The sequence below is a fragment of the Panthera tigris genome, chromosome D1, assembly GCF_018350195.1.
Source record: "Panthera tigris isolate Pti1 chromosome D1, P.tigris_Pti1_mat1.1, whole genome shotgun sequence".
NCBI lineage: Eukaryota > Metazoa > Chordata > Mammalia > Carnivora > Felidae > Panthera > Panthera tigris.
In genome coordinates this window covers 106,330,716-106,357,977 of record NC_056669.1, presented here as the reverse complement: position 1 = coordinate 106,357,977, position 27,262 = coordinate 106,330,716, and the positions used below count along the sequence as shown (strand labels likewise).

Genomic DNA, 27,262 nt, shown 5'->3' with positions numbered 1-27,262 from the left:
CCCAGGCACCCTGCAAAAAATATTTATTTTGAGATAGTGTGTGCACATGTGCCGGTGGGGGGGAGGGGGGGGGCGGGAAGGGCGTGGGAGGGGGGAGGCAGAGAGGGAGGGAGAGAGAATCCCAGACTCTGCACTGACAGTGTGGAGCCTGACATGGGACTTGATCCCACAAACCCTGGGCCGAAATCAAGAGGCAGCCCATTAAGCATCTGAGCCATCCAGGCACCCCCATAGGATACCTTAGAAACTATGTATCCACTGCTATTTGACCTGTCCCTTAAAGACTCATCAAGCAAAGTTCACACTGTTACTGTTACACACCAAATCTGCTTACCTCTTGGGGCGGGGGGGGGGGGGGGATAAAGCTATCTCTGTTAAGTGTCAGATTTGGCAGGCATGTTTAAGAAACAGGGCCAACAAGGAGTTAAGCACAGAAGAAATAGGAACAGAGTGTGTAGGCTCTGCAGCCACCCAGGGAGCAGACTGTTGGGTGTTGGGTGTTCTGGCCATAGTGGGTGACTGGAGCCTCCCAGCCTTCAGCTATTACAGGCACCAAGGTTCTTCAAGGATAGAGGCTAAGCAAGCTTTGCAGTTTTCAAATTCGGAATTGACCAATAGCCAATGCATAAGCTTAAAAAAAAATCCGTCATAATGAAATCCAAGTAAGCCAAATGATCTTTTTAATGGGGAAACAAAGGCCAATGTTCTATATTAGAAGGAGGAAAAAAGCCAACTTTGGTCAAAGTCCCTCGGGTCACTGAGAACCAGCTTCCTCAGCTAGAATGACTGCAAACCAAGGCAGCAAGTACCTTCCTGCAGCCCAGCCAGGACCCTGGGAATTGCAAAACAAAGGCTCAGTATGAGGTCATAGCAAGTAGCCAACCAATCAAGAACAGGGATGATCAAGCCCAATGCCGGTCTACAAAAGATATTCTCACACTTCTGTCTGGAAACCCTTTATACTCTGAACTATTAAGGACCTCAAATCGCTTTTCTTTATGTGAGTATACGCACTGTATTCTAACTAAAACTTAGAAAATGCTACGTTGTCTATTAATTCACTTAAAATAATATCACTAAGCCAATTACAACATAATCTTAACTATATTTTCTAACATATCAACTCAATACATACCATCATAGGAAAACCCAAGTGAACTTTTAAAATGGAATTAAAGCTACAACACGGATGAGCCTTGAAAACATTAAGTATAATGAGCCAGACACACAAAAAACAAATACTGTATGATTCAACTTACATGAGGTACCTAGAGTAGTCAAATCCATAGAGACAGAAAGTAAAATAAAGGTTACAAGAGACTGGGGGAGTGGGAGATGGAGAGTTACTATTTAATTGATACAAAATTTGTTTGGGACGATGAACAATTTCTAGAAATAGTAGATGGTTACATGACATTGTGAATGTACTTAATGCCACCCGACTTACAAGATAAAAATGGGGGGTGGGGCGCCTGGGTGGCTCAGTCGGTTAAGCATCTGACTTCGGCTCAGGTCATGTTCCTGCGATCTTTTTTAGTTCGAGCCCCGCATTGGGTTATCTGCTGTCAGCAAAGCCCGCTTCGGATCCTCTGTCCCCCTCTCTCTGTCTCAAAAATAAATATAAACTTGGGGCGCCTGGGTGGCTCAGTCGGTTGAGCGAGGTTGAGCGACCAACTTCGGCTCAGGTCATGATCTCACGGTTTGTGAGTCCGAGCCCCGCGTCAGGCTCTGTGCTGACAGCTCAGAGCCTGGAGCCTGCTTCGGATTCTGTGTCTCCCTCTCTCTCTGCCCCTCCCCCACTCATGCTGTGTCTCTGCTCAGAGATAAACATTAAAAAAAAAATTAAAAATAAACTTAAATGAAAAATTAAAAAAGAAAAGATTAAAACGCTAAATCTGATGCGTGTATTTTACCACAATGAAAACATGGGAGTTAAAGCACCAGGCCATGAGAAAATTTTAGGTTACCATAATCAGGGAACATTCTATAAACTAACCAGTACTCTTCAAAACCGTCAACGTCCTAAAAGACCTGGGAAGATTAAAGAAATGGTCACAGATTTAAAAAAAAAAAAAATTTGTTTAATGTTTATTTTGAGAGAGAGAGAGAGACACACAGCATGAGCGGGGGAGGGGCAGAGAGAGAGAGGGAGACATAGAACAGGAAGCAGGCTCCAGGCTCTGGGCTGCTAGCACAGAGCCTGACGTGGGGCTCGAACTCACGAGCCGTGAGATCATGACCTGAGCCAAAGTCGGACGCTTAACCGACTGAGCCACCCAGGTGCCCCGAAATGGTCACAGATTTGAGGAGACTACGGGATATGACAATTAAAGCCCGTACTGGGTCCTGGAAAAGAAAAAGCACATCAGTGGAAAAACTGATGAAATCTGAGCAAGTTCTGTACTGTGGCTGATAGTATTATACTGAGGTTAATTCTTAGTTCTGATACATGTTCTGTGGTTATAGAAGATGTTAACGCAAGGGGAAGCTGAGTGAAGAACGTCCAAGCACTCTTTGGGTTAGCTGTGCAACTTTTCATTTAAAATTATCTCAAAATTTTAAAAAGATAACTGTTTAAGAAAACTTACAAGGTCAATGCTCTGTTTTTGAAGAGAAAAGGAGCCAACTTTGGTCACAGTTCCTCAGGTAGCTGAAAATCCCCTTCCTCAGCTAGAACAACAGAAAACCAAGGCAGCAAGTGCCTTTTTGAGGCACAGCCAGGACTAGGCAGGGGCTGGGAACTGCAAAATGTTTTTTTATGAAATTACCAATAAACTGGCCAACCAAAGCCAGGGAGAAGTCATCCAAGTTTTGTCTACGACTATGATTCTTCTGCTTTTTGGTTTCAGAAACTCCCTGCAACTATTAAAAATAACTGAGTCCCCAAAAAGCATTTGTTTATGTAGATAATATCTATTAATATTTACTGTATTAATAAGAGAAATCGAGAAAAGATAATAGAGAAAAGAAAATAAGAGCAAAGATTTAAAGATGTATCCATTCATTTAAAAGAACATAATAGGGGCACCTGTGTGGCTCCGTGGCTTAAGCGTCTGACTTCAGCTCAGGTCAGAACTCACTGCTTGTGAGTTGGAGTCCCACATTAGGCTCTGTGCTGCTAGCTGGGGGCCTGGGGCCTGCTTCAGAATCTGTATCTCCCTCTCTCTCTCTGCCCCTCCCCTGCTCATGCTCTGTCTTTCTCTGTCTCCCGAAAATAAACATTAAAAAAAAATTTAAGAATAAAAAGTAAAAGAACATAATAAACCCATTACATGTAAACGTGAGTTACTTATTTTTAATGAAAAAACTGTATTTGCCAAACCACAATTTCACACATACCAAAGGAAGTCCGCCCCACGAACTGATCTCATAATCCAATCAAAACACAATGCCAGACAAAACCCCAAAAACCCCCATGCTAAAAAACTAAAGAAAAAATGACAAAAGGGGGGGGGGCTTAAAAGAGAGGAATAAAGAGAAAGAAAAATGAGAGAAAGAAAAAAAATTAAGGAAAAAGGCAGAAAGGGAATAAAACGAACCACTGATAAAACAACAACAAACCCCCATGGGGCCAATGCTATACGCATTAGAAGGAAAAAAGGTAGCTTGGGTCAAAGTCTCTGAGGCCCAGACAGGGACCGTATGGCAGCCTGAATGGTAAACAAGGATCCCTATGAAGTCACTGCAAGTACCCAACCCAAGACGGACAATCAACTCAAGTTTTGTCTATAAACAAAAATTTTCTCACTTTTTGGTCTCAAGAACTCTTTACGCTCTTAAAAAAATTACTGAGGACTGCACAAATCTTTGGTTTACGTGGGTTATAGTTATCGACAGCTACCTTATTAGAAACTAAAATGGTGATTTAAAAAATATTTTTATTAATTCATTCAAAACAATAAACCCATTACATGTTTATACAAACAACCTATTTTTTTTACAAAAAAAACAAAACCAAAAAACAACCCGTACTTTCAAAAACAAAATTAAATTCACGGCAAAAGCTGCACTGTTTTACACTGTTGTACACCTCTTTAATGTCTAGCTTAATGAAAGAGCACCAACTTCTTATATCTGCTTCTGCATCCGATGTGTTTCAATATGCTGCTCCAGTTGTAAGATATGAAGAAAAATCTCACTTCATATAGACCTGTGGCTGGAAAATGGGAGTTTAATAGCTTTTCAGAATTTTCTTCTTTGACACCAGACCCAAACTCAAAAGTAGTAGTTTTTAAAAGCTAGTTGCAATCTGCAATTTTATCAATGAATCTTTTCTTTTTAAGTTTACTTATTTATTCTGGGGCCGGGGGGAGGAGCAGAGAGAGAGAGAGAGAGAGAGAGAGAGAGAGAGAGAGAGAGAAAATCCCAAGCAGGCTCCACGCTCTCAGCGCAGAGCCCAACATGGGGCTCAATCTCACGAACCGTGAGATCATGACCTGAGCCGAAATCAAGAGTCAGACACCCAACCGACTGAGCCCCCTAGGCGCTCCTATCAATGAATCTGCTGTGTACTTTTTATGTTAAAATACACTGGTCATCTTGCACTTTGAATGGCTCTTTTACCTACTGGCAATCTGGGAAATATGCCTTCGTTGAATTATACAGAATTTCCAAATATTGACATTTCATACAATATCAAAAGATCACATTCCACTAATTTTACCACTGATCTCATCAAAAACGTCTTAGACAAATCCAAGTTTTTGAAAATTCTCATTTTTGCCTGAAAGCTTGACTTTTATGACTGGCAATGGTGACAGACTCACTTCGCTCACTTTCAAGAAAATGTCCACTAAATACTCAAGCGTGAACAACTGTAGTTGGTCTTTCAAGTTAAAATGATGATCCATGCAACTGGTTCAGCTCCAACACACTAGTACGTTTTCTCGAGAGCGTCACTGCACGATGGGATACGGCACCAGTGCCCCATAGATACTTGGCATTTCATCACTCAAAATATTAAAGAGACTTTTATTAGAGGGTTGAGACTTAATAAAAATTAATAATTTTTAGGACCCACTCAAGTGAAAATGCCCCTCCCCTCCTTAAACCACAAGTGTCTAGCAGGAGAGAAGTTCACGACTACGATCGCCAGCAGAGTTCGGTGCCACTGCCTTGATTTACGTTACGCCGCCAGCGATTTTCTCTGCCATTACTTCTGTGCAACAGTGCAAACGGAAACGAAGTTCTTCCAGGATGAACCATGAAAGTCAAGAGAGTTATTCAACCCGTTGCATATTGATCGCTACTCGCGTTCACTGCTGAGCGTTCACGTAAAGGAAAATTCTCTGAAGCGTAGTTGGTGCTGACACAAGTTGAGCCACGTCTGTAAATCTCGTTTGTAAGGCAAAAGTACAATTCTGTAAACAAGATGTGAACTCAGTCTTCACATTCGTACCTAAGCCTCTGATTCGACGAGTCATGGTACACACAAAGCGGCGCTGCCCTGCGTTTCACGGACTCTCCGCCCAGTGGGCGTTCGGCAACATCTGCCGTTCGAGACCTTCTCAGTCTCTCGGCTACCGGGTGGGCTTTTCCAGCCAAAGAACGTCCGAACGTGTCCCGTAAGATTCAGTGACTTTTTTTTCACTTCTAGGTTGAAAAGCTGGAGCAAAGTTTGGCTTTTCAAGAGCTCATGGTGTATACACCAGAAGTTCTCGATTCCTTTTTCTTTCAACTTTGAATGATCGGTCTTGACGTGATGTTGCACCTGAACTGGCACTACAGCACTACCTGAACCGCGTTCAGTTGCGTAAGACGTAATAAAGTACGTTATTAACATCTATAAAGCTGAGGAGAAGATAGCTCTCGTTACAGTGTCATCTCTTCTAATTTCTTATTTACAGTTTTGCCTAGACTCTTCAGACTCCTCCCATTCACTTGTTGATATGTCCATTTCAGTAAACAGAGGTTGCAAGTCTTCTAATCTCCCTTTTTAAAGTCAACAATCCATCCTTGAATATAAGAGAAATATGATAAATTTTCCTCTATGTTAGAATCAAGTGCTAAAGTAAGTTGTAAGTAAAATTTTTAAAATTAGAAGCTTTCCCGAAAGTTTTTACAAGTACGTTTTACAAGCTGCACTTACTTCTTATTGTGTTTCCTCAAAGATGCCAGGAAAATGGTGGGATATCAAAATAAGGATTTCCAGGACAATAACGAGGTTTACAGGGCTTAGAGCAGGCACAAGTGAAGAAAGATAGTAAGAGTCCCGGAGAAGTACTGAAAACAAACTGAGCGCATCACTGAAAACATCTCTATTTATACCTTAAAGGACTACCTTAAAAATTCTAGAAAACACAAGAATACAAAAGCACACATTTCATTAGCCAAGAGTGATGATGTCAGCACACATCATTCAGCCTCTGGAAAACTCCACTGTATACGGACAGGGCCACAATGGTAAAAAGCAGATACTGCATTCATGTTCTGATGAAACTCACTTTGATTTCGTGTACCACTGAATGGACCTTAGGGAGCCCCAGGGTCCTCAAACCACACTTTGGGGACCACATTCAATATCGCACTGCCAAAATTCACAAGTGCCACCTCAGATCCCTCCCAAGACAGGATCCAGCGTTACAGCATTCCGGATAGGCCAGAGGAAACGGCCCAGAACTGGCTTAGACCCTATCACCAGGGAAACTAGGATGCCGACCCTAATAAGCTGTCAGATCGCCAGGCCTGGCTTTACTGAGGAAGGTGGCTCCAGAGACATAAAAAGAAAATGTGTGCTAAAGCTGCAAATCCCTAACTTTACAGAAATCAGAGGAACAGGAGAAAGGACTGGGTGGTACTGGGATTCTATACATGAAGGAGATCTCAGACTATCAGAATTCCTCTCCCGAGCCTTGCCACAAAAGAGGCATAGAAACAGGTAAGGCAGAGGGGGACAGAGATGAAAACCCGAGATGGACAGCGGTAATGAAGGAACAGAGTTCAAAGAAACCAAACAGGAAAAAAAAAAAAAAAAAAAAAAAAAAAGGAAGTGAGATAAGTCAGCAGAGAGGTCAAAAGAGAGAGGAAAACACAGTCAAAGAAACATTCCCTGATGAGCTGAGGCGACACTGTTACCTTTCTCCTGGGCTACAGTTGCAGTGTGAAAAAACTAAGCAAGTTACTTGCTGTTCTGACCAGGCGCTCAGGCTCTAGGAGCCGCAAGAGAGACAAAGATAAACAAGGAACCAACCGAGACCAAAATCTCAGCCCAAGATTCAAAGTCCACAAACTCACAGGGGCAGCCGAGAAATGGCTGTGACCCTTCCAGGCCTCACAAAGGGGAGGCTTTCTTCTCACTGCAGAGAAGCCAACAGAGATAACAAGGGCTTGCCCCTGAAGGCCTCTTTGCTAGTGAAAAAGGAACCTAAAATCATTAGCTGCTAAGTTCCCATGTGGTCTTTAAGAGAAACAGGGAGCTTTCTCCTGTTGCCAAAGGGTAAATACTGCACCTGAAGAAAGGAACATGGAAAAAAATCCCATGCAATCGGCTGGATCCCAGCACTCAGAAAAAAACCCATGGTCTGGTGACTTTGGATCTGGATCCTCCCTTGATGAGGCCGCACACACAACACCACCACCACCCTTACCATTCACGACACAGAAGTATGGGCAGGCAGAAGGTAGTGTTTTGGGTTGTTTCGTTTTGTTAATCAATAAAATCACCTGATATTGATATCTTGTAAATAAACGCATCCCCATTTTTTAAAATGATCTCAAGAGCACATAAACCTTTCCAAAAGCATTCTATTCAGATAGCTGGCTAGCTTCAACAAATAAAGTAAAATAAACAACCACAAATTTTTTTTTTTTAATGCTGGAAAAAGCACCTGAGGGACCCTAATGACTAAAAGAAACCAAGATTCTTGGGGGCGCCTGGGTGGCCCAGTCGGTTAAGCGTCCGACTTCGGCTCAGGTCATGATCTCACGCTCTGTGAGTTCCAGCCCCGCGTCGGGCTCTGTGCTGACAGCTCAGAGCCTGGAGCCTGTTTCCGATTCTGTGTCTCCCTCTCTCTCTGCCCCTCCCCTGTTCATGCTCTGTCTCTCTCTGTCTCAAAAATAAATAAACGTTAAAAGAAACCAAGATTCTTTCAATCAATTACAGAGAATTTCCAACGCATACTGACCTGGAGTTGTATGGTGTTCAGAGAAAACCCACCAAGTCGCTCAACTAAGAACAGTCATCATGAGGATTGTTATGTCCTGCCAGGTGTTGTTTTAAAGTGTTTTATAATCGTTAACTTCTCTGATGCTCACAACTATACCTACAAGATAGGGACTATCATTACTCCTTTTTTTACAGGTGAGCTAACAGGCCTGGAACAATTAGGTAAGCCCAGGGTCACAGTAGGGGCTGACCAAGATTCCAGCACAGGGGAATCAAGCTGCAGAGCCCGCTCTAACAAGAACATACCACTTATTAGAAGTCCCCAAGTGCTGGGATCTCCTTTCCACTCCGCCATAAGCTCAACTCAATTAGAATGCTATTGCTAGACCAAGCAGGCCTATGGGGCCCCACTTCCTGTGACTACAGAACCAGTCATTCAAACACTTGTGGGCCCAAACGAAGCAACAAGTCACAAGCACATCCAACACCACATGCAAAGACACTCAGATGATGGCCATCTGGCGGGGGGGGGTAGGGGGGTGGGGGGGAGTGATAAGGGGTAAGGGAGGGCCAGCAGATCCTTGGGTCTAAAGAAGGTGAAGGAAAAGGAGCCGCCCTTTACACAGAGTATCAGTAACCAAAACCCTCAGTGAAATGGTGCTCAAGAGAAGCAATGAGTAGATCATTGTAGCAGTGACAGAAGCAACCTGCCCCCCAAGGGCAAGGGCAAGGACGAGGGCTGGAACTATGTTTGCAGGTGGTTTCACTCATTAATCACCAAACTTTTGGACATGGGAGTTTTCCGTTTACTGGGGGACTGGGAAAACAATCCTGCTGTATTAGTAGCCCTGATGGTCAGAGGAGCCTCAGAATCCTATGTCTTTCCCCTGAGAAAGGCTTCCTGCTATTGTTCAGGAAGTGCCAGCACGTGGTGACTGATGACTCCCACCTTTCCTACGGGTACCTGATCAGGAACACACTTAAACTGTCAACCTCCTGAGCTGCCAAAGACCAAAAACTATTCTCTCTCCTTTTTTCTTCCCCAGCAGGCCTGGACAGACAGTCCCACTGCATCAAGCCAAAAGGACTGGGGCCTCAGTGGATTTAGCAGCCAGATCACAAGAGCCAGGAGTCAGTTCCCGATCCATAAACCACAAACCCAATCGCTTTTCCCTGGCCAGGCTGGAGGGCCTTTTGCCAAGCTGTGACTTGCAAAGGGGGTCCAAGGAAAGGAGTTGTATCTTAGAGTTTCCAGTGACAGGTGCGGAGGACAAAGTTGCCTTGAACAGCACTGGGTGTAGAGAAAGCCCACTCGTGCTCAGAGGCCCGTTCAGTAATGAGGGGGAATGGGGGTGTTTACAGACCTCATCCAGACTCACACCTCAATGAGCAGAGCCCCAGAGGAGGCAGACCTTTGTATGGCCAACTTCCCAAAGAACACAGGGGAAAATAGGCCGAAGCTGCTCAAAACCAGCTTGACTGGTTCTACAGAGAAGCCTCTGGTCTGCTCCGCCTTCCTCATGTTAAAAAGAAAAAGGTGGCTGGGAGCCAGTCACTGAACACACCCCTCCCTTTCTCCTCTCTCCCCGCCCCCCTTCTTCCACCCTCCTATCCGTTGTCCCTCAGGATTCACCTAGCCATCAATATCAGTGTCCGGCTCGCCCTCGCCTACCAAACCTGAGGTTACATGGCTTTAGAAGTGGAAGGTTCACTATGTGATGAGCAAAAGGACACACATTTGTTTTTGCCCTTTTTGCCGTTTTCTAATGAAAAACGTAGGGATAAATGCAAGTAGGGAGAGGGCACAGGGACTGAGAAACTTCAAACCCTCTAGCAAAGGGCAGACATACAGATGAAGGGATCTACTTCTACACCCTCAAGGAGGAGCAGGTCAAGGGGGCAAGAGAAGGAACTGGATTGCCTCCTTCTCCGAAAGACGACTGGACACCAAGAGACCAGATCCTCTCGTGGTGTTTCAGAATCAGGCCATCACAGCCTAAAAGACAGCAATGACATTCAATGCCTACACCAAGAGGGCTGTAGCGGGGTGGTGGCATTCCGCTCCGAGCGTGAGAGATTTCAGAGTTAACGTCGGGATACATGGCCTCTTCCCATGCCAGAAGTGGGAAACGGGTGTTTTCCTCCCCCACAAAGTTTGTAAAGGCTCCCTCTTCCCTTTGCTGAGACAGAAGGGGAAAAGGCAGAGATAACACTGCAGTGACTCACTCTCGTTTGATGAAGGCTGCGAGGAAGCCTGGAGAATCCAAGCTGTAAGTGCAAAAAGGTACGAATGCTGGAGTCTCCCATCAACAGGAGGAAACTCAGCCACCTATGTGGTTTGTCACCGCTGAACTTCCGCTGAAGGAGGAAGGCCTAGGTTAAACTCCACCCACCCTTTCCACATCCTTCTCGGTTTCTGCTTTGATAGGAAAGTGCAAACCCGGCAGCACCAGAGGCTACAAGAGAATCAAGCCCTTTCTCTACCTCCTCTCATAGCAAAAGCCTAGCAGCCACAGTCCACAGCTTAACTAAGCAGACGGAGCTGGGGCTGGCCCTGGTGACTGCAGGAAAGCCTCACCAGGCAGTCTTGGGGAAGGAAGGACAACCACCCTCCTCGCCCTTCCCATCTGCGGAGGTTACTTCATCCCAATCCATTAATGGGCTTCAAAGTGCTGCTGTGGTGGGGGGGGAGCCCATTTAGCAGAGCTATCATGGGGCCAAAGGTGGCGCCCAGCCCCCACCCCACTCGTCGATAATGGGCCACAGAGTCTGAGGCTTGGCTGCACTCTAGGCATAAAATATTCATTCCCGTCGACATAATACATATGTAGGAAAGTCATGGAAGCTCCTGGGAGGAGAGAAGTGCCAGCCAGGTGGCTGAGTGTGCAATGGGAAAGAGTTCGTGAAGGCACGGGTTAGTCCTGGTCAAATGCCCACCGAGAGCTGGGCCGTTCCGTCCAAAGGGGAGACGGTCTGGTCTGAGAAGTTTTTGACTCCCATGAGACCTAACGATGCAAACCTCTCAGGCAAACAAATTCTCAATTTCTTCCTACCTCACAGGCATCAGTTAAGACACTGACCATGAAAAGAAATCTCAGGCCCAGTCTTTGGTCACCATCTGAAAGATGCAGTCATCCCTGTGTGAACTTGATTTTAATCTAAAGCAGACCAAGTTTCAACGACTGTCTTGAATCCGTCTGTTTAGCTACTTCCCAAAGCCCACACATTAGAGAGAAATTATCACAATTTACTAAGTGGTTACCTTCACTGGGTTCAAAGATCACGGTATGGCGAGCGACTCTGTGATCTCTAGACTCCCAGAGCCCTCGCTCTAACGAGGCCTCACTCTTAATTTCTAGGGCCACGCAGGAAGCGAGAACGTATGCTCTGACGTCCACCCACATCCCTGACCAGAAGGCAGCCCCACTAAGGAGCCCTTGGCCAGAGTCAAAGGGCAGAAGTCAGAGTCCGTACGCAGAGCACAGCACCGCCCGGCTCACAGGCATGGAGTGAAATGAGAGCCACCGGAGCTCTCTACCAGAGGAGACACTAAAACCAAATTATTCAGCGTTGGCAACGTTCAGCCAGAATCAACCCTGGCATCCAAGGGAGATGTGTCTGGAGCGGCTCGGTTGTTCTTTACAGGATTCCGTAAGTCAGCTTTGCTCACTTCATCCAGACTTCCACACTCCTCTTCCTAGAACCACCCAAGAGAATAAACAATGCTACTCGCACCCGAGAAGAACGAGAGCAACCCCCCTCCCTTGCGCACTGCAGCAGAAGCGAGGCCGGTAGTGAAAGCCTCCGAAAGCCTCCTCTTTTCCCTCGGAAGCCCCGGAAGCCCTCTCGCTCGTGGTTCCTGAGGCCCAGAGGTGGGGCGGCCCCCCTCCCAGGTGTTCCACGTAGTAGCGGCAGGTGAACTCTGGGAAGCCGGACCCCTCTCCGCACCTGCCTAGCCTATTGTTGCCGCCGCCGCTGGCTGGAGGACAGGCATCCTACATGCTGATTGCTGTCACCACAGCCAAGCCTCCAGGCCAGCAGAGCCATTCGGAGAACTGGACAGAAAGCTCAGCTCACAGACTGAGAATCCCCAAAACTACCAGCCCCAGGTCACAACCCTCCTGCAAAAGAAAGAAGAGTCTAGAGCTGGGAAAAAAGCACATTCGAAACCAGGTGTCACAAAAATCATCTTAAAGAGGGGGGCTTGACTTTCTTTTAGCTCCCACTTCCAGTGCTAGGAGCAGAATCCGACAGCAAACAGGCAATCTTCCTGCAGTACAAGGTTTATTTTTATGCTTCAACATTTTCTGTGTGTGTGTGTGTGTGTGTGTGTGTGTGTGTGTGTGTGTGTTATGTGTGTTTAATTCAGATGTGATCAAAGAGCTCCTGGAAACAGCTTCTCATCAGCCACATGTTTTAAAGAAAGGGGGAGAGGAAGAGCTAAAAAAGAGATTGGAGCTTGAAGACAACCAGTAGAGTTTACCCATTTCCTGGGGAAACCAGCTTAAATAATTTAAACCTAAATACAGTGATAGAGAATCTTTGCAGGGAGGGGATCAGCCCAACCAAACCCCTTGCTTTTTATTTCATAACGTTAGGATTTACCGCAACGACTGAACTTCTGTGACTATTTCAACTACAACAGCGACAGGACTGAGAGCGTCCTTGCTCTTACCTGGTGGCAACGAGCTATTCTAAAGGAGGCCAATGCTTCTGGCATCCCTGGCCTCGTGACGCGAGGGGCTGCTACGTGTCTTTTCTCTTGGTTTGAAAAATATAGGCATCTGCCGGTAGCTGGTATATCCAAGCTTTTTCAAAGGCTGCGCTGTCACCGGGACGAGACTTAATATCGAGCAAATAGTATGCCTGGCTACCTTGAGGACGGGCAGCAGAAGCGATGAAGTGGCTCAGGGGAGCCTAAGTCCACAAAGAGTGCAAACAGGATGAGTAATTCATAATTTGGAACAGGACGACAAAGTATGCAGCCGTGGCTCTAGACGAAGTTAGCGAAGGGGCAGCTTCCGTTCCCGACCGGCTCACCCGATTAGCTCGCACCGAATCAGCGGGTGTGCACCGACTTCCTACTATGCGCTCAGCAGTATTCGAGGCATGTAGGGAAGAGAGGAAATCAATGCACACATCACAAGAAAAAAAAAAAAGACCACGGCGGGAATACATTTACATTTGGTAAACAGCACAAAGAAACCACATTGAGGCAGTCTGTTACTCTACTTTGCTGAACACAATGCCCCCCACAGCCTCGCGGAGAGAGTAGGCACTCCACAACCACTCCCCACATGCCTGAGGGTGCCAGTCAGTCACTTGGCCTCCTCCTACCAGCTCATAATCAACAGTCTGGGAAAGTTCTCTGGTGAGCAGGGCTTACCTGCTAACACAGAGGGTGCGACAGGAAAAGGAATGGAATGGGGAACCTCAAGAGAGCCTAGAAAAAGAGGTTCCCGGCAAGGAGAGAAAACAGCCGGCAAGTGAGGGCCAGACCCTGAGATACAGACCATGCTCTGGTTTCCAAAGACCTCAGTCCCATGCAGAGCCAGTTGCAAAACCCAGCGAGGAAACAGAAATTCACCATCCCTCCCCCTCAACTCATTTCACCCCCAGAAGCAATCAATCCGTCCGTAACGAAAGGGTCAACCAGCACAGAGAAAAACTCGGGGCCACAATTGCTCGTGGAGCTCCTGACTGCCCAGGTGACAGAGAGCAAGGGGGGGGGGGGGGGAGGTGACACAAGAGAAAAACGTAGGACAATGAAACGAGGGAAGATTTTTCAGGGAAGGATGCGAACACGCGAGAGAACATAACGACGGTTCTATCGGGCTGCAGAGAAAGAAGGGCGCGACAGGAAAACATAAAGGGTGTAATAAGGGAAAAGGATGCAAAAAAAAAAAAAAAAAAAAAAAAAGCGCTGCAGCCCCAGGGGAGAAGAGCTCCTTTTTCAACTCGAGTTTTTCTGGCCTAGTAAACTTCTCCGCCAACGAGGGTGTGCCAGGCAGGGGACTCTCCACACAGCAGCCAGCAGTCAGCAAGGGACGCCGGACACGGTGACAGAAAGGGGAGGGGTGGAAAGCGGACGCCTCTCAGCTCACAGGTAGGGTGACACAGAAAACGCTAAAGCTTGGGTGACAGATGATAGCAGTGATTGCCAGGACGAGGAGGGGGGGAGGAGGTGGCGTATAGCTCAAGAAACTAGTACGCTGAATGCCCCCGGACGGCGAGTTACAAAGACTAGCCCATCGGGAGGGAAAGGACAGGGGCCTCGGCGGGGCAAACAGATACGGGGTGAAGGAGGCAAGAGACTAACACGGAGATGAAGGCAAGCCTCACTGAGGCAGGTAGCGTGAGGAAGACCGGGTGAGGGCAGAGAAACCGGAAGGTACCCAACAAGGAGGAAGAAACTATGAAAAGTGACAGAGCCAGGAGTGAAGACACAGGAAGGCATCATGGCTCGCGCTGCGGTGTGAAAAGACAGAAGGGTAATGCAGCGTGGCCGGGGAGAGGACTCAGCAACAGGTTGTCCCCATAAAGTGGGGCCGGAGGGATGTTCTCCCTCCAAAGGACAAGTCCGGGGAGCAGGCTGGTAAAGCGCTCGGGGAGAAACAGGAGGCGGAGAGACTTCGGCCAAACCCCTGGGGGGTGGGGGTGGGGGGCAGAACGCGAGGGATCCAGACTCTGAAGGGAACCCTTCAGACTGGAACCCCAAAGACAACCTGTGGGAAAACTATGCGCATGACAGCAGTCTGGGAAACACGGAAGCAACAAATGCCAGCGCGAGGCACCGGGGAGCTCCTGGAGAAAAGAAGGGAAAGTGATGAGCAAAGAGTAGGCGAACCATTTGGAAAGGTGATGAGGGTGGAGCTGGTGGGTTGCAAGCATGAGGGAGAGCACAATTTGGAGAAGGAAGGGGGGGGGAAGCAAGGGGGGGGGGAAAGCGGGGGAACTGGAAGAGGAGAGGGATCGAGAACACACTCCGGGGCAAGGACCCTGAGGGTGACAACCAGGGACTGGGAGAACCGGTGCGGGAGGAGCAGAAGCGAGGCCGGAGAGATGGGAGGAAGAGGGGGACAACGATCTGGGGCAAATCGCGGGGTGCTGTTCGAGGAGCAGGAGGGTGGCGGCTTTAAGCGTGGGTGGAGGAAGACCAGAAAAGGCCCCTGAGAGAAAAAGGGAAGAGAAGGGGAAGCTAGGGAGATAATACGGAAGAGCGCAGGAGGGCGGTGAGGGGAGACGGGGGTCAGCAAGTGTGCAGCTTGGAGTCGGGACGAGGTGGGTCCCAGGACGGGACTGAGAGGGGGATGTGCGAGGCCGAGAGCCAGATGACAGGGCAGCCGAGGCTTGCAGGGTGGCAGCAGGGGCACGAGGAGAGCAGAGGAGGGAGGAGGCTCTGCAAGGTGCAGGGGCCCAGCCAGAGAATTCGGGGAGCCCTCGGGGCTCCTTACCTGCTCCGTGTCCCTCTCGTTCAGCGTGGGTAGGGGGGTCCGGGCGCTGGACATGGCGCCGGTATCTCAGGGGAGGGAACCGAGAAGCTTGGAGGAAGGGAGGGAAGGGAAGGCGCGGAGCCCGGCCGGGCGGGGCTTCTCACAGCAGGGGCACCCGCCGCATGGGCCCCGGCCGGGGGTGCGGGGAGGCCGGGCAGCCGCTCACGCCAGCCCGGGGATGCGCCGCTCGGGCTAGGCCGCGCCGGCTCCGAGCGGCTCCGGACCGCACCCCCCCGACCCCCGGCTGGGCTGTGCCGCCTTTCGGCCGGGCCGCGCCGCTCCGCCTACTCTCTGCCGCCGCAGCCGGCCGCCTGCCTCGCTCCTCCCCTGCCCTCAGCGGCACTGCTCCGCGCCCGGCACACAGGCAGCCGCCGCCGGACCTGCTGCTCCCAACATGGCCGCCACCACCGCCGGCCCTCGGCTCTTTCCGCCGGCAGCAGCCGGAAACATCCGAAGCGGCGAGGTACGGGCGGGGGGCGCGCCTCCTCCTCCTGGCCTCGGACTACGGGTGAATTCCGGAAACACCCGAAGAAGATTACTCCTGGGGACGCGCGCGCCGCCTCGATTCCGAAGACGAAGCTTCGGCTCTGTTTACGGAAATCTACGAAGCCACTCGGGGAACTCCAGCCACGCCCATAGGCCTTTCCCCGCCCACTTCAAGCAGGCTCGCCGCGGTTTCCGGAAACACCCGAAGCCGCTCCGCGTGCAGGGAACCGGCCACGCCCCCGTCCCGCCCCGCAGCCGACCGCGGTCGTCGGCCATTTCCGGCAACACCCGAGACCCGGCGAGCCCCGAGTCGTTCCTGGGGTGGTACCCGGTCGGACTGTTCGTTTCTTTCCGTCAGTTTCCGGGTATTTTCAAACCTGAACGGGGAGCGTGGATCACCTGTGTATGTTTATTGTTTGACCAAATAGAAAATAAGGCTGTTAGCCGTCCCAACGATTGGCATCCTTTGGTTCTAAAACAACTTCCCCGGTTGCGTGTCCGCTCATCAGTCCGCTCGTAAAATCCATCTCGTTTTTATCATCCAACCTATCAACATGTGTGTCACCTGTCAAAGGCAGCGTCTTTTACCTGTCTACTTAACATTCTTCACCTGCCATCGTCTGTCTTGGATTCTGTTTATCCATACACCCCACATCTAATCCGCACTGTTTCTTAAGGTCCGGGGCAGGCAGCCGGTCGGCCTCCTTGTCTCCCAGCTGTGGGAGGCTACAGGGGTTCCCCCTCCAGCCCTGTGTTCCAGCCGCAGCTCTGTGGAAGGAAAATGCTATGTGATCTTGGAAAGATTACATAACATCTCTGAGTTTGGGCTCCTCGACGTCCTTATATTAAGAGAATTTATGCCTCTGTTTCAGTGATGACATTCTAAATAACATCTTTGAATTCCACTTACCTTTTTTTTTAATTGTTCAAAATAGCACAAAATGACATTGCACTATGGTGATACTGAGTCACGCCAGTTACCTTTTAAAATACCCCTGTAAAGCAAGGCAGGAGAGGCATTCTCCCCCTTTTTTTTTTTTTTAATTTTTTTAATGTTTATTTATTTTTGAGAGAGAGAGAGAGCGCGTGAGCAGGGGAGGGGCAGAGAGAGAGGGAGACACAGAATCGGAAGCAGGCTCCAGGCTCTAGGCTCTGAGCTGTCAGCACAGAGCCAGACACGGGGCTCCAACTCCCGGACCGCGAGATGATGACCCGAGCTGAAGTCGGATGCTTAACTGACTGAGCCGCCCAGCAGCCCCAAGAGACATTTTCATCTTAATTCATTTCTCATTTATCCCTTCAAAGACAATAAAACTCACAGAAAAGAGAAACTGGTCGACAACGAGGATTCGTCAGGATGGCACAAAGAATGGGCACCTGGAGAAGGTCCCTTCTTTCCTGGACTTGAGTTTCATCAATAAAGTGAGGTCTCTCTCATCTTTTAAGAGCCTTCAACTCCAACAGGAAGCCCGCTTGGCAAACTGAGTCCACTCTTCACTTCCTCCTAGATTGTCTCACCAGGTAGAGGCTGTAGGCTAGTTTGATTTTTCTGGCTCCAAGCTGTCCCCTGCAGCTCCAAGCTGTCCCCCGGACGTGTTGGAACTTGCCCCACCTCCCTCCCAGGGCTCAACAGCCCCTTAAGGTGGGCAGAAGCCAGAATCTCCTCTGGAGCCAGAGACCAGGCTCAAGCAGCAAGTCCCCAAAGGTACAGGAGCAGAGAGGTCCCAGGAATTGTGGGAAAAAGTGCTGGACGGACCTCTGACACTTGATGACTTCCACTTCCCATCTACCCCATCTTGAGCGGAGCCCATGGCCAGGTCACCCAGAGAAATAGACAGCTGGACAGACGCAATGGGAGGATGGGACGGACGGACTTCTTAAATGGCAACAGGTGCCACCTACGGTACTCCAGGACACCTCCCCGTGGCCCGCTCCAGCTCCAGTCAGGCACCCAGCCATCGAGGAAGAAGTTGATGAAGGAACACAGAAGGAGATGAGGGGGAAAGGTGAGGACAGAGGACAGTCCACTCCCCCCACCCCAAATTCATCCCGAAAATCCGCGAGAATGGTCTGCCCTCTGGTGGCCAAAGGGAGACACAAGGCTGATTTCTGTGCCCCGTAGCGTTCGGAGGCTGGGGGTGGGGGGAAGGAAGGAGTTGGAGGAGCAAAGGAAGGTGAGCTCGAAGGGGGTCTTTCCTGTCATGCTCTTGTCTAAGCAAACTCTACCTCCTCCCTGCTTCTCACTCTGGCTCTCACCCCCTGCCTTCCGCCCCTTAGCCCCCTACCTCCACCCCACCTGTCCCCTCCTCTTCCTCACAAGGCTGCCTAACTGGTCTCCCTGCCTAGACTCCCTCCAACCTATCCCACCAGATGTGCCAGAATAATCTGCCTACAGCCCAGCTCCAAATACACTTCTGCCCTGGTTGAGGGCTCTCGCCAGCTCCCTTGCGTGATAGGCAGAGCTGGCTTCCTGGGCCTGTGACCTGGGCACTCACAAAAGGCCCTACTCTTAGAATGGCTTCGAACTTGATTTAATGCTCTGCTGTCACCCTCTTGACATGTTTGCCAAGGGGGACTTGCATTGCCATTTTGCATTGGGCCCCACAAGTTCTGCAGCCAGTCGTGGTGGTGGGAAAAGTGTTGGCGAATACAGACACCAAACATCACAGTGGGTCTTAAGTGCCGTGGAAATAAAAGCCGTCAGCTAAGGGTGATCCGGATTACAGGAGTGAGTGGGCGGAATAGGAGTTGCAGTGCTAAGGTGGTCAGTGTAGGCCTCACTGAGAAGGTGACCGTTGAGCAAAGACTTAAAGGAGGTGAGGGAGTCAGCTCTGAGGCTATCTGGGGGTGGAGCTTTCTGGCCAGTGCAAAGGCCCTGAGGCAGGAGAACAAGAAGGCCAATGGGACCGGAACAGAGGGAGAGTGAGCAGTAGGAGAAGGCCGAAAGGTGATGGGGAACCAGGCAGGGTGGACCACTGCTTTGGCTTTTCCTCGGAACGGGATGGGGAGCTATGGCACGAGTGGACCCACTACTGAGTTGAGAATCGGGTAAAGGGGCAGAGCAGGAACAGAAGCCTGGAGACCAGGAAGGAGACTTTTTAGGAGAATTCAAGGGAGAGGCTTGAGCCTCTCAGTGGCTCAGTGGCTTCGAGCGGGGCAGCAGCAGTGGAAGTAGCAACAGGTGGCTGGATTTGGGAGATACTGGGAAGGTAGGGCCGACAGGATTTCTCAGTGGATTGGCTTAGGGGGCATGTGAGAGAAGAGTTAAGGGTAATTCCAGGGGCGCCTGGGTGACTCGGTCATTGACGTCAGCTCAGGTCGTGATCTTGTGGTTTGTGAGTTCGAGCTCCACGTTGGGCTTTCTGCTGTCAGTGCGGAGCGCGCTTGGGATCCTTTGTCCCCCTCTCTCTCTGCACCTCCCCTGCTTGCGTGCTCTCTCTCTAAAATAAAATAAAATAAAATAAAATAAAATAAAATAAAATAAAATAAATAAAATAAAATAGGTAATTCCAAGCTTTCTACCCTGAACAAGACAAAGCACACATAAAAAAGACATCTACCACAGGCCTCAGAGCAGGTAGAAACCAACCAAATGGACCAGCACTCCAGGGCAGTCACGATACCCCCTAGAATGAGGGAAGGCAAGGATCGTGGGATTCCCAGCCCTGGCAGGCACAAAGGAGTTACGGTAGCTCTCCCCCCATGGGTGGGCACAGAGGAAAGAAGTCAAGGGGAGGTAAAGTTGCTCAAATGGACGACATCCTTATTCTCTCACCTCTAACACAATGCAACTCTTCATCTTTCTCCTTCCAAGCCGTGAAGCCGGAGAGCATGCTCATCATTCAGTGCAGGCCCCTCTCCAGGGTGGGAGGCAGGGTCCGGAATTGCTCTCTGATCAAGAGTCGGATGTCTGGGGCGAAGCAAGCCCCACGTATGCCCCCTGACTGGCCACAGACCCTCCCATCTTGCCGCGTTTTGTCCTGTGTTTCTTGATGCCTCTGAATTTCCATCGTGCGCTTTATCTCCATTGCCAGGCACCATATTGAACTTAGGATAGCTCCGAGATGTTGGAGCGTGAAAAATTGGCACCTTAGCACTGATGGTCTAGAACGTTTGTTATCCGTGTCGCTGCCCAACCACCGTTCTTGTTCCCCTGTCTTGGTTTTGCTAACACACACTGAGAGCTGGGTACTGTGCAGACATTGCCAGAGTCACAATGAGCAGGAGGCACTGTTGTTTCCCCGGCTTACTGATAAGGAAATCAAAGTGTAGAGGGGCTCAGTCCCTTGCTAGGGGAGTCGACCTCAGTCATCTTAGCCCATGAGAGGCAAATAGGGTAGTGAGCTAACACACACGCCTTGTTGCCAGGGTGCTCCTTGGGAGCTGTGTGGTCTCAGGCAAGCCTCTTAAACCTCCCTCTACCTTAATTTTCCCATCTTTTAAATGGGGATAATAAAAGCACCTGCTTCATAAGGTTGATTGGTGAGGATGTATGAGTTAATATACGAAACATGCTTAGACAGAGCCTGGTGGATGGCCAGCGCTTTGCATAGGCTGCTCTTACGAGAAGGCATACGCTAGCCTCCTTTTAATTCTCTCTGCTATAACCTCTCCGCTTCCCTGGAGAACAACACTGGACCGGAAGTAAGAGAGCCCATTCTGGCAACAGCTCTGTCACTAATGGATCACATGAGCCATTAGGTAACTCCCTCCCCCCCACCCTCGGGTCTCAGGCTCCCTGTCTGTACAATGAGGGGAAGCCGGATTCGCCGCTCTCTACGGAGTCGTCTGTAATGGTATCGTCTGAATATCTGTGTCCCCCCAGGATTCGTATGTTGCAATCCTAACCCCCAAGGTGATGGTGATGGCCTTGGGAGGTGATTAGGTCAGGAGGGCCCTGCATGTGTAATGGGATTAACGCCTTCATAAAAGGGACCCCACAGAGCTCCCCAGTCCCTTCCATCACGTGAGGACAAGCCTGCCTTCTATGAACCAGGAAGCAGGCTCTGAATCTGCCAGGACCTTGATCTTGGATTTACAGCTTCCAGAACGGTAATAGATTTGCTGTTTATAAGCCACAAGTTGATGGTATTCTGTTACAGCAGCTCGAGGTCTAAGACAGTCTCCAAACCCAAACCCAGCAACGATATCCCTCCCACCCTTCTTCAGTCATGGTCAGGTACCACCATGCTTGGGATGGAGGGGACAGTGTCCCTTCCGGCTTTGCTCACATGTCCTCATGGTGTAGCAGGATGACCACCCTGTGTGTGTGTGGGGGGGGTAGGGATGGGCGGGGAAGGGGCATCAGGCAGAGGAGCCACTTTTAGAGTCTGTTCTGGGAGGAGAGTCGCCTTTTGGACCAACCAACGCTCCCATAACTGCGTCACTGTCCACCGGCAGGGTTCTGTGGCTACTGACACTGAAAAGGCTGGGCATCCTGGATGCGGTGCCAGGCGGCCGCATTGGCAGAGGCCCTGTGAGCAACCCAGGAGGAAGCAGAAGTGGGCAGTTTTTCATGGGGTTCAGAGGGAGATACCCTGAGTGGATGATCTGGGGCTTGTGGGAGCATGGGAACTGGACGGAGTAGCAAGGAAGGCGTCTTAGAGGAGGTGGTGCCGAGTCTGATCCCAAGGAGAAGTGAGCGCTACAAGGAAGGACTGGCGGAAAGAAGCGAAGCCTGTGGTGGCATGAAGGAGACCGGTCCCCAAGGAGTTCCCATCGCACGAGGATGTCGGGTGGGCCAACATCCAACTTAGAGTTGGCAGAGGGGGTTGGTACCAGCTGGTGTCCTGGGCTCTCCCTGGCTTCCTGGAGGAGGTAGGGGGCAGGCCGGGCCAGGAGTCACCAGTGTGCCAAGGGGATGTCCCCGCATACCTCCCAGCTGTACAGCCACACCTAGAGCCGGCAGGCAGAGTGTCTGTAGACGAAATTCCCGCTTTCCTCCCCTGCCTCCCTCCCTGGGAAGATCAGCGCTAACCCCAGGGAGAGCGGGGACACAGTGTGGTTCCTGGTAGTGTCCCTGGTGCCTCGTGCAGTGCCTGGGCTATAGCAGGCTGGCTGTGAGTCCCTGGGCAATGAGAGCCACAGAGCTTTGGCTCATCTTGTCCCCTCGGCCCGGAATTGCCTTTCCCCATTTAGCTGCAGGACTCTCTCTCTACTTAAATGTCTCCTCCCGAGGAAGCCCTCTGCAGCGCCCTCCCACCTCAAAATTGCATCCCTTCATGGGCGAACATGCCAAATGGCGTCACAGGGGTGCCATCCGCCAAATCCACAATGGAGGAAATTCCGTTTATAGAACAAGCCACCAGGTTCTTAAACAAGAAAAAAGAAAAGAAACGAGAAAAGAAGAAAAAAAAAAAAAAGGAGAGAAAGGTTGCTGAAATGCAATGTGTGGACCTTATTTAGCTCCTGATTCAAACACATCAGCTGTAAAAAGAGACTCATGGAGGGGTGCCTGGGTGGCCCAGTCGGTTGAGCGTCTGACTTCGGCTCAGGTCATGATCTCGCAGTTTGTGAGTTCAAGCCCCGCATTGGGCTCTGTGCTGACAGCTCAGAGCCTGGACCCTGCTTCAGATTCTGATCTCCCTCTCTCTCTGCCCCTCCTCTGCTTGTGCTCTCTCTCTCTCCCTCTCTCAAAAGTAAGTAAACATTAAAAAATAAAAAATAAATAAATAAAAAAAAAAGAGACTCATGGAGGGGGGCCCCTGAGTGGCCCAGTCAGTTGAGCATCTGACTCTTGATTTTGGCTTAGGTCCTGATCCCAAGGTCATGGGACTGAGCCCTGGCTCTGTGCTGAGTGTGGACCTTACTTGGGATTCTCTCTTTCTCTCTCCCTCTGCCCCTCTCCCTGACTCTTCTCTCTCTCTCAAAAAAAAAAAAAAAAAAAAAGTGAAAAAGAGACTCACGGAAGAGTTCTAGAGATTGGTTGCACAACAATGTGAATGCACTAACTACCACACTTAAACCTGTGTAAAAGGGCAAATTTTATGGCATATGTATTTTGCCCACAATTAGAAAATTGAAAACAAAAGACATTCATGGACCAATTGGGGAACATGAACGCTGACTGGATATTAGATGCCATTAAAGGATTATTAAATTTTTTTTTAAGTAGGTTCCATGCCCAATGGTGGGACTTAAACTCATGACCCTGAGATCAAAAGTCACATGTTCTATCGACTGAGCCAGCCAGGTGCCCTAAGGGATTATTAATTTTTGAAGTGTGATATTGATGTATTTCACTGAAGACCGTCTCTTAGAGATACGAACAAACCTATTTACAGATGAAATGACACCATGTCTGGGATTTGCTTTAAAATAAACCAGGAGGGGCCCGTGGGTGGCTCAGTCGATTGAATGTCTGACTTTGGCTCAGGTCATGATCTCACGGTTTGTGAGTTCAAGCCCCGCACTGGGATTTCTGCTGTCAGGGCGAAGCCCGCTTCAGATCCTCAGTCCCTCTCTCTCTCTCTCTCTGCCCCTCTCCTGCTTGCGCTCCCCAAAATAAGTAAATCCTTCAAATAAAAGAAAATAAACCGGAAGGGAGGGAGATGTGGGGAGACAAAGATAAACCCAAACTGGGCGATATGTATGTTGAAGCGGGGTCGTAGATACCTCAGGGTTCACTACTCCATTTCGTCTTTTCTTGGGCGTGTTTGAAAACGTCTACCACCGAAAAAGAAATAAGACAAACAAGAAAAAATAGCGCTCCTCTATCATGCCCTGTTGTTCTTCCAGGCACTCATCCTGGCCAGACGTATGGAGAGCGTGCCGCTGTCTTGTCCCCAGCTGTGACTTCAGAAGGCTGTGGGTGAGTGTCTCAGAGGCAAACTGCTCACCCAGGAAGCTGTGGGTGCTATGGTGGCCCAGGAGGACTCGCTCCAGGTCAGGGAGGAGTGGGAGGGGAAAGGGCAGGTTCTGCGCGCCGCCCCTCCCCACCCCCCCCATGCGCTGCCCCCTAGAGCGGCCCAAGCTCACGTGGACATTGTTGTACCAGTCACTGCTTTTGTAGCCACCAAATACCAAGCCCGGCCTGATTCAGCATCAGAGGTGGCCGAGTGAAGCTGTGAAGCCGGGGGGCAGCAGGCAGGGCCTACCCGGGGGGCCAGGAGGCATTTTCTGAAAAAGGAACAGGTGAGAAGCAGGACTCCCTCCACCCTCAAAGCGCTCAGCTTGGTTCCCAGACCTTGTCACCTGGGACGGGATAGCACCCTCCTGCATCTGCCGTGAGTCCCTTCAGTCGCCACTGCCGGGTACGGGGTAGGATCCCAGCAGGTGCCAGGGCCGGTGGGGGGACTCTGGAAACTGCCATGGAGAGGGCACTGGGCACCACCATCTAAGTGCTGGAACGAAGGAGGCGCTGAGCGCTTTCCGTTGTGAATGACCTTCCCCGCTCCCACCTGACCCACCCCTGCCTCACACCCTGAACCTACCCCAGGTCCCCAGGCCCTCAAGGGAAGATGCATCAGTCCCTCCCGAAGCAGAAACTGGCCACAGCGCGGGAGACAAGAGCGCTGGGGTCAGACAGCTCCAGGCTCAGCCCGGCTCTGCTCCTTCACCAGCTCTGGAATGGCAGGCTGGTCACCTCGTTCATCTCGCCGTGCCTGTCCCTCACCTGTGTAACGGGCACAACGTGGGGTGACCCACGATGGAGACGAGGCGCGTGTCCTGGGTGCACTCGGCAGTTCTTAGCGTGGGACCTGCCCCCGGGGGGGGGGGGGCTTCATTCACCTTTGTGGAATCTGAGGCCGGCAGGACAGTCACCCTCAACCTCCTGCCTCCTTGCTGCTCCTGCTCCCTCAGGTCACCCGGATGTGGGGTCTGAGACCTGAGGCATTGACAGTGCTGTTGGGGAGACTAGAAGTCCGGCACTGCTTCCTCTGGCGGCCCAACAGCCCCGATGGGGCGGCACAGAGAGACTGAGGTCCCATCGGAGATGCTCTCCCTCTCCAGCTCCCCATCCTTCTACACCTCGGGGGTGGTGTAAAGACTTTACAGTCTCACTTGAGCCACACAGCTACCCAGGCGTGCGGGGGAGGGCTGGGGGGGGGGTGAGGAGCACATCTTACACGGGAACAGGAGGTTGGACCGCAGGAGCTGCGGAGCCTGGACGCGACCAGCGATGCAGCCGGGGAGCCACACGGGGGCCCAGCCCAGCCGGTGTCTTCTTTTCCCAAACACGCCCTTACACACGCCCGTGTCCCTCCGAGGAGGGAAGGGGCCGCTTCTTCCTTTGTCCGGGACCAGCTTTGACTCTATGGTTATTACTGGTATCCAGAAAGATCTCCCCTACCTGGACCCCACGGAGGTCAGGGGGGAGCAGCAGGAGGTGGCCGGTTTCAGAGAGCAAGGGGGCCTAGAGGCACAGGTATATCCCCACTCCTTCACTCGATGTCGTGATTGGGCCACGGCATCATGCCTGGAAAAAGTTGCCGCCACCAGCCCCGGGCTGCTGACAGCGTGGGAGGGTTCCTTGGTGTTCTGGGCAAACATCTGCAGCAGCCCTGGGATGGCAGTTCTGGTCTGGGGTGGGGTGAGGGTGGGGGGGACACACCCCAAGCACTGGGTCACCGATGTTCAGAAACTTCATGCCCTCGGCTCCGCCCTCCACCTCTCCCAGGAAGACCACAGGGTGCCCACAGGGAGCTCCCAGCCACAGACACTCATACAGTCCCTAGGGTCCCGGCCAAGGCCGGGCAGACCCCTGCCGACCAAGATGTGGGGGTAAAGTCACAAGACAACCATGCCACCCACAGTCACCATGGCCGCAACCCTGTGCAGGGAGCCATACGCCAGGGATCAGCTTGCAGTGGGAAAATGTCGCATAGGAAGACACACCAAGAGGGCACTTGACAAACATTTATTTGAGCACCTACTATGTGCGAGGCCCCTAAGCAGGGCCTTGGGAAAACAAAGTCAATGCAACCTAGTCCCTGCCCGGAAGGAGCTCACAGTCTACTGGGCCGGCCATCAATCACATCAACAGCAGCAAAGGTGCATTTAACTTCAGGAGTTTACAGCGAGCTTTTATATGTTTTTTTCAGTTGTAAACACCCAGCAACACAGCCACGTGGATTTAAAAGCACATTGGCATAAATGTAAACACAGTCACAAGATTGGAAGGGTGGGAAATCACCTGCAATAATTCACATTGGTGTTTCAAAGCCCGATTTTCAACACTACCGTTACCCCCTGTGAAGTCCGACAGAAGTTTTACCGATTTGCAGAAACAGTGGTGGAGATGCCGCGGGGGATTCTGTGGCCCACCTGACCTCATGCGTCGGGGAAGCCACCTGGGACACAAGATGTTCTGAACCGCTGCCCGCTGCCTTTTTTCTACAACGTGCCGTGCCACACCCGTGCCTTCTAATCCCTCCCAACCGGGCATTCCTCTCCCAAGCCTGTCAAAGAAAAGGACCGCATCCCAGGAAGCAACCACGCTGTGAGATCGCTCACGCCTGGTCCACGCGTGGGGTGACACCAGCTCGGAGGAGGACACAGCATATACCCAGGTCCTTCCTGGCTGGTCTCAAAAGCTGGCTGGGTCAGTGTTATAGGGGAACAAGGCCTCTAGAGTCCTATCTGTGCCCTACCTCTCCCCCAATGCACAGTATTTATCAGGAGCAGAAAAGTAGTCTCTGTACAGAGGATAGACTGTCCCGTTCCTCCATTTGCCTCTGGATTCTAAATGTGGCAGTGGGGTTTGGGGTCTGAGACAGAGCTCCCCAAGCTCCTTTTCAGATGTCACCCAAGGGGAGAAAAACACCCCACATGGATTTGGCCTGTGATGCTGGTTTAGGAGGATAAGGAATCTGGTGAAGAAACCCCAAATGGACCACCTCTTGGTCCAGGGAATGGGGAAACCAGGCAGAGGAGGGAGTTTAATTAAGTCAACGAGAGGGCAGTTTGGAGCATCATGGGGCAGGGGAGGGGAGGTATCTCTCTCCCCTGCGGGCACAACCATTTCACTTTAGAAAGGTCAGGTTGTGTCTCAGCTCCTAAGGTGTAAGTGCCACTGAGCCCCTCCCCGCACCTCCATAGGCTCTCTTAGAGGCTTACCGAGTGAGTCAGAAGGTACAAAATGTTAAAGGTGTTTCTGACCCCATCTCAAGGGCGGGGGGGGGGGGGGGGGGAGGGGCAAGGTGTCCCTCTCACTGGCACCAAGTCAGCTCTCCAGCCA

General features: G+C 50.7%; 1 protein-coding gene and 2 long non-coding RNA genes across 11 annotated transcripts in view; 2 read left to right on the top strand and 1 right to left on the bottom strand.

The window, feature by feature from the left end:
• MARK2 (microtubule affinity regulating kinase 2) overlaps positions 1-16,101 on the bottom strand; it is a 56,867-nt gene extending 40,766 nt beyond the window's left edge. For 7 of the 8 annotated variants that reach the window (XM_042958559.1, XM_042958562.1, XM_042958561.1 and 4 more), the window contains exon 1: positions 15,559-16,101. In XM_042958559.1, coding sequence (XP_042814493.1) covers positions 15,559-15,612 — 54 coding nt within the window. In that variant the 5' untranslated portion in view covers positions 15,613-16,101. The remainder of the gene's footprint in view (positions 1-15,558) is intronic. The other variant, XM_007091925.3, reaches the window with a different exon arrangement.
• On the top strand, positions 542-13,822 carry LOC122231194. The gene is made up of 3 exons (XR_006208388.1): positions 542-1,000; positions 8,300-8,326; positions 9,151-13,822. It is a non-coding gene; the product is annotated as an uncharacterized LOC122231194 (long non-coding RNA).
• Positions 14,143-27,196, top strand: LOC122231195. Of its 2 annotated transcripts, none has more exons than XR_006208390.1 (3): positions 14,143-14,210; positions 23,821-23,893; positions 26,127-27,196. It is a non-coding gene; the product is annotated as an uncharacterized LOC122231195 (long non-coding RNA). The 2 variants fall into 2 exon arrangements; XR_006208389.1 differs by lacking the exon at positions 14,143-14,210 and adding an exon at positions 17,268-18,089.
• Positions 27,197-27,262: the final 66 nt, after the last annotated feature.